Here is a 7,261-nt window from a genome sequence, read left to right as displayed (position 1 = left end):
CAGCCTCTCTGCTCCTCACATAACGGATTCACCTTCTGCAGACACATAGGAACAGGTAGGAGCTCAGTTGGAATAAAGGCATTTAATTGCTTATTTTCTTGTCTTTGCGGTAATACCCCCCCCCCAGATAACTTTACAGCTATTTTGCAGAATAGTTAATAGAATATTTAGAATATTTAATAGAATTTAAGTAAATCAATTGGATTTGAAAAGCTGTATATAGGCAAATCTCTGTCAAGCTGCTGCAAGTTTGTGTTAATGATTGTGTTAATTCAGATGTAGATGAATTGCTTTTGTATGGGTGTCTTAACTTCCCCCAGGGTGTGTGAAATTGTGAAAACAGAAAACTTTAAGAATCTTTAAGTATATGAATTATTTATTGTGAATTCAGCACGATTAGATAGAATAACAATTCACTTTTTATTTCTCTCCAGCTCATCCTCACTCTGAGAGACATGGAGAGACAACTAACTGAAATGGAACTGGGTCTGTTCTTCATCGTCAGAACTTTCATGAGCCATGCCGGTGCTGACCAAAAACTGAACAAGGGAGAGTTTCAAAAGCTCATTAAGGAGCAATGTCCTGCACTTGCTGTGAGTCTATACAAATATACATATACATACATATACATATACGTATACATATACATATACATATACATATACATATACATATACATATACATATACATATACATATATATATATACAGCGGAGGAGTGAGGTCATCCAGGAAACAACACAGGAGCAGGAAGGAGAAGAAGCTATTGGCTATTGCATTATGTTAAAATATAATCAGTTAGTTATCCGTTATAATCAGGTGTTTTGTTGTAATCAATGTTTTTCGACGTATCTGGTGGATAAATACACACACACATACACACACACACACACACACACACACACACACACACACACCTAGGAGTTGTGTAACCGTACAGTTAAAATGTGGCGGGTTTTACACACACACACACACACACACACACACACACACACACACACACACACACACACCACACACACACACACACACACACACACAGAGTGAAATAGAGCAATGAGGGTGTGTGGGGCAACATGCATCCTGTATCCGGAGCATTGGCTAATGAACACCCACATGCACGTACAATTAGGATGAAACATTCACGTGCGTGTATCTGGAGTCATAGTGGGGTAATCACTTACAATCATGTGGAGCACATCATCTCATTGATTATACACTGGCTGTTATACATTCTCTAATTATTGTATCTGACTACTGCCTATTGGTTACTGCTTATTAATCATTAACACCTTGCATAGCCTACAGTTTTACACATGGTTATAAGTGATTACCCCACAACTGTGTGACATCACTCACACAGTTGTGATGTAATCAGTGATGCCACTCGAGCAACTGTGTAGTATGTAGTATGAGCTGATGGCACACAGTTGCATGATGGCGCCTAGGTGGGTGGGTGTCATGATTTTGGAGTGGGTGATTTCCATAACTGCAGCCATGGTGCATCATCTCCAGAGTCTCCACCCTAGGAAGCGAGCGGGCGCAAGATTCCTAGTTATCACAAAAAAGAACGCAAGAAAATAAATTAAAAAATAAATAAACACATGCATTGTTTTTGTCACAGGAAGCTGCAGGTGATGAGGACATATTCAAAGAGCTGGATCTGGACCAAAGTGGGTTCGTTGAGTTCAACGAGTACAGCATCTTGGTCTGTGCGATGGCCCAGGCGGGCTTTGACGTGCTCAAAACGCTGGCAGCATCCAAATGAGTATCCCACAAATGATGGAGAAAAAACTTCTTTCAGTTTTGTGTGGTATCATATCCCATTACTGTAATAAAAGTTAATATTACACCAATCTTGCTTGTGTGTTGTTTGTGTTACAAAGGCTTTACAAAATAGAAAGGGCTGATGAAGGTATCTTATTTGTTATTGACACAGTTTGCTTGATGTTCAATGTTATTAGACAAGAATGTTAGAGTCATTCTGCTACCGATTCTAGATGTTCTGTCAATTGTGTCGAAACTGAAGTAGTGGTCCGGCGAGACACATATAGTCATCTGCATACATCTGGAGACCTGCTCCTGGCCATGATTCTGCAAGATTGTTTATATATCAACTGAAAAGAATTGATAGTGTGAGAAATGGAGCCCCGTTTTGCACTCAGGTAAAGCTGATTGCTCATGATTACTAACCATCACTGATGAGATCGTCGAGTGCTCGAGGGACATCACCGATGATGTCCTAGACATTGTGACATCATCAGTGACATCGTTACTGATCAAAATCGTCACAAATTTCACAATGTGGGACAAAAATCGCAGACAGAGACACAGAGAAACAGACACAACCCACATACTCCCTTTTAGGCTATATAAGAAGATGATTGTAAAGTTTTCTCTGAAAAGTTATATTTGGAAAGTTTAGAAATAAGGATGTCATTATTAACGGTGTAAAATGCATTAATCTGCAGACTCTAAGCTTTTCAGATGATGTGTACCACTTCTATATGACATATACTGTTGATCCGCTCTCTCACCTTAACATCCCCTGTCCCCCTAAAAAAAAGACATTTAGTCCATGGGCCAGAGCTCAAAATTCCACTTGTCGGTACCACTCAAGGTGGCAAAACTTGCTTATGATTTTTGATAACATACATGTCTGTAGATGATATTTTAGTATGATAGCCATTCCTGAGTGGTAGCTGTGACAAAGCTACCAGCTCGTGAAGTGAACCACCCCTAAAGTAAATTGCATTTTAGATGCTGGTGCATATCCTGGGTTAGGCACATGGGTCTGATCACACACACCTAAAATTAGGTAAAAACACTCATTTCAATTGCGTTGTTTGGTTGGACTCTCGCCTTATTCCGCACACGTTCATGCATTTGATGCAAGTCATGTCAATTACGTCAAAAGTGTGGAATGAATTGTGTGGCCCATCCACTTTTATTCAGGTCCACCTGCAATTTCATTTCTTGCTACGCCACTACTATGCAGTTTTAGTACGACATAAGATTATTTTAATAATTTGATTAAATTAAAATGTCATCCCAAGGTAAGAATATCTTCAGTCAAACACTGCTGAGAGCAGAAAGAAAAAGTAGGCAAAATATTGGGCTGTACTCATACAAGGCGAGGTCATCCCATCAATAGACCCTTTTCACAGGGGCCATTTTGTGTCGAAAAGGCAGGGTAAACACAGATGCAAGCAAAACACTAATGAAGGTTTCCAACTTCCATGATTGGAATTTGGAACCCCTCATTAGTGTGTCGCATGCACCTGTGTTTACCCTGCCTTTTTGGCACAAAATGCCCCCCGTGAAAGGGGTCTATCAAGGACAACCCCATCAAGTACCTTAGGAAATGGTATGACGAGTCTCCTGGGGACAGAAACAACGCTCACAGCACTGAGAAGCAAGAGGAGGACTGGCTGATGAACATAGAGAAATCTGGACTCCCAGAGAAGTTTAAAGCATGGCTTTATCAACACGGCCTGCTGCCCAGACCGATGTGGCTGATGACGGTGGACGAGGTCCCATCAACAGCTGTGGAATTCAGGAGATCCAACAAGATCCAACAAGTGCCTTCAAAGGTGGCTGGGAATCCCTCCAAGCTTTACATCAGATCTGGACAACTGCAACTCTCATGCCTGGTTGAAGACAAGAGTATAGAGTGGCAAAGTGCAGGGTTGCCCTGCACAGGAAGGCAAGGAGTGGGAATTAATTACTACCAACAGGGGGGCGGAAGCCAACCCAAGGGAGAGGGGAAACATGGTGCAGGCAGCAATGAGGAGCCGAACACTTTACTTTACTTTACTTTTACTTGATTTGTTTATTTGGTCAGGACAGTACACATTAATGAACAGTTATACAGAGTCATCTATATGATAACAGTAAATATGTCGGATTTAGCTAAAAGCTCATTTGTATCCGTAGTCCTCAGGACACAGAAACATACAAGATAAAAGACAACATCAAAACAGAAAACAGTAGAAAAAATGCCAATAGAAACAACAACAATGTGGCCAAATGGACATAATAATGGTGCGTTAAAAACTAAAGTGCGCGGGATAAAAGTGCGAAATGACAAAAGAATAAAGTGCAAGGGTAGAGACACACAAGGGGGCTAAATAGTTATGGTTGGTTATGGTGGCAGTGTTGATTTATTTTGAGCCATTCCGAAGGTTGGATATGTGGGGCATTCCCTTCTTGCAACTGGGATACTCTTCCAGATTTTCCCACCAGTGACAGATAGGACATTGTTACCGAAGGCGGTGCGCCTGCGGGGAATCTCGCAGTCTCCTCTCTGGCAAGCCCTGGTGATCACGCCTTCTACGGTTCTCTGTTTGAGAAACTCACCCCAGAGGAGGTGGTGCGAGACCATGAAGACATTTTAAACACAAAACAGGCGTATCTAAAAGTTATAAAATGATCAAAAAAAAAAAAAAAAAAGCTTTTTCAGGACATTACAAATGTGAAAGGAGAGTGAGTGGCTTTTTATCATAGATTTTTAGAGCTTTTTTGAAGAGAGATTCAATAGGCTTAAGTGCTGTTTTACAGGCCAGTGACCAGCTCGTTAAGCAGTAGTGAAAATGGGGGAAAAACCATGGAATGCAAAAACCATAGAATGCAGAAACACCAACTGCTTCACCAAACAAGTACAACTACAATTTATAGAGTGCTACATTCTTCCAAATGATTACGCCCATCAAACCTGTTCTCTCTGGATTTCCTTTTCATACTATTGCGGGAGTGTGTGATGTATGCCTAGAGCGACAGAGTGACACATTATATTGTAGCGATCTCTTTTCCAATTGGAAATGACATGACATGACATAACACCTATTAGTAAGGTGTCATGTCATTTGGAATAGGCCTATTAGAAAGGACATGACATGATCCTATTCATAATAGGTGGCACACCCAACACGTTGCCACATCTTTAAGAAGAGACGCCGCATGCTGTGTAGTGCCTCGCAGATTACGGCTGAGAATATCATGTCATATTGGAATTCATGTTAGCTGACTGTCTGAAAAAAACCAAAAATAAAAACATATGCTGCTCCTGCACACAAGACCAAGAATGAACACCGAGGAAAGCCACAGGCTGAAACGCATCTGTTCCTTTTTGAAACTTTACCTGTGAGTGCTGCCAGTTCCATTGGATTGTTCATGCTCTTGCACGCACACCCATCGCTACAAACTTTAATTAGTTGGATGACTTTTTAAGACATTCCTCTCCATCTGCCTGCCACAGCTTGAGAGGAGGCATGTCCTTTAATGAATACAGCAGTAAATCAGTTGTTTCAGTGATGAGCTGTGCCTATTATCTTGCATCAAAATGTATGGTTATTCTGGAAAATACAATTTCCCGCATGTAAAACTGGTCAGTTTAGGTCAGGCATCCTGAACACGTATTGCTCATGTATTCTGTCCTGTGCCTATATGGGAAAATGCCTATACTGAGATCCACGTTACCTCTGGAGGTAATGATTGAAAATGTAATATATCTGAAATTGTAACAAATGCATTCACACTTATAGCTTGATAGTATACAATTTAGTTTTGCACAATAACCCTAACACAATAACCCTAACCCTAACCCTAACCCTTTGATGATTTTATCCCTTCATTTGAGAACACTTTCAGGTCCGTCTCTCCATATCTTAATTCTTTATTTAAGTAACCTAATGTCAAATAGGTGAATGTTAAAATGTGGGTGTTGACATACACCCTTGAGCTGTTACTGTAACCCTTGAAAAAACCAAACTGGAACCAGATCGCTATCAACATCAGTGGCCATTCTGTTCTGAGAGGGTGCCTGCAGCCTATAGAGAGGCAGTCTTGTGACATGAAGGTTGCCGGTTCAAATCCCCACACACATCCTGGGGAAATGTGTGTGGGGGAAGTATGTATAACAAAGCTGATCTTTCCTACACACCCTGAAGAAGGCCCAGCGAGGCTGAAACCGGTCGGCGGTGATCTTTTTAACTTTATTATGCCATAGAAAATAAAGGCTTTTCAACCTTTACACCTTTGTCTCAGTGTGAGATCAGTGCCATGAAGCAAGCTGATGTTTTACCTTTGGATATGTATAGCACTCTGCTGAAGTGCTGCTGAAGAAGGCATCTCAACTCTCAACCGCAGTGTTGATCAGAAGAGGAAGGCTGCATGGATTGGCTGCTGGGTTTCAAACATGTTCACTGGGGGTTCTCATTGGACATGTGTGAAGCCCATACTGTAAACCTTGAAAGAACCAGACTGGAACCAGATCGCTATCAACCTCCGTTGCCATTCTGTTCTGAGAGGGTGCCTAAATGCAAAAAAGAGGAGAAAAAAATCAAATGGCCTTACCTCAATTTTTCTTTTTTTATTAACTTTGACTATTTCATGTTAAAAATGTAAGAAAACGTGCCACCAACACATTGCGGCCCCACCCCAACTGCTCCAGATGAGCTATACCCAGCAGTACAAAGAAGAGTTCTGGCAGCTCTACAGTGTGGATGGGTGTAACTTGTAGGCTATGAATGTTTCCAGAAATACTGGTTAGGCTGGAACTGAAGTGCTTGAGGAAAAAAACAGGCAAGATTAGGTAGGATATGACTTATTTCTGCCGGAACTATTGAAAGGGGGCGTGTTGAAAATGATATGAAGAGACATGTCCTAAATGTCATCTTTACTCTGTTCATCTTTGTCCTATAATCTCTCTGCTAAAATATAACAAAAGTAGTAATGGGTACAATTTACCTCAATTACATTTATTTCAAAATATCTTAACAAGTCGTACCTTTCGCATTGTTGATTGCTATGTAGCTGGCTAGCGATGCAGCAAAAATATTTTGCACAACACAGTTAATGTTAGTTATTAGCTAATTGAAAATGAACATGCCGCCTACAGCATTAGCCTATACATAATGTGTACTATACATTCACATTGTGCATTGAGAGATAGCAAGACAAAGCATGAATAGGCTGTATCAACAAGACAGATGTGGTGTAGGCGGGGAATACACAAGGTGTGTCTCGTCTATTTAAACCTTCACAGCCTCTCTCCTCCTCACTCCACGGATTCACCTTCTGCACACATCCAGGTAGGAACTCAGTTAGAATAAAGGCATTTTAATTGCTTATTTTCTTGTCTTTTTGCGGTAGTTTTTCCCGCCTGATAGCTTTACACCTGTTTTGCAGAAACAAAAACTAACTGTATCTCTAATATAATTAAAGTAAATCAATTGCATTTGAAAAGCTGTATATAGGCAAA

The 7,261-nt window shown here is 40.8% G+C and overlaps 1 protein-coding gene and 1 long non-coding RNA gene across 2 annotated transcripts in view; both read left to right on the top strand.

The window, feature by feature from the left end:
• LOC310785448 lies at positions 1 to 1,847 on the top strand. Its single transcript, XR_014553172.1, has 3 exons — positions 1 to 55; positions 435 to 593; positions 1,625 to 1,847. It is a non-coding gene; the product is annotated as an uncharacterized lncRNA (long non-coding RNA).
• Positions 1,848 to 6,951: 5,104 nt separating this feature from the next.
• The window catches only part of LOC310785437 (protein S100-A8-like), a 1,265-nt gene continuing 955 nt past the window's right edge, over positions 6,952 to 7,261 (top strand). The window contains exon 1 of the mRNA XM_083646505.1: positions 6,952 to 7,091. Within this exon, the coding sequence (XP_083502631.1) occupies positions 6,990 to 7,091 (102 nt within the window). The 5' untranslated portion in view covers positions 6,952 to 6,989. The remainder of the gene's footprint in view (positions 7,092 to 7,261) is intronic.

Source organism: Poromitra crassiceps, assembly GCF_964638095.1.
Source record: "Poromitra crassiceps genome assembly, chromosome: 11".
Taxonomy (NCBI): Eukaryota; Metazoa; Chordata; class Actinopteri; order Beryciformes; family Melamphaidae; genus Poromitra; species Poromitra crassiceps.
Note: the sequence above shows the minus strand (reverse complement) of the source record. Positions and strands in the feature narration are given on the sequence as shown.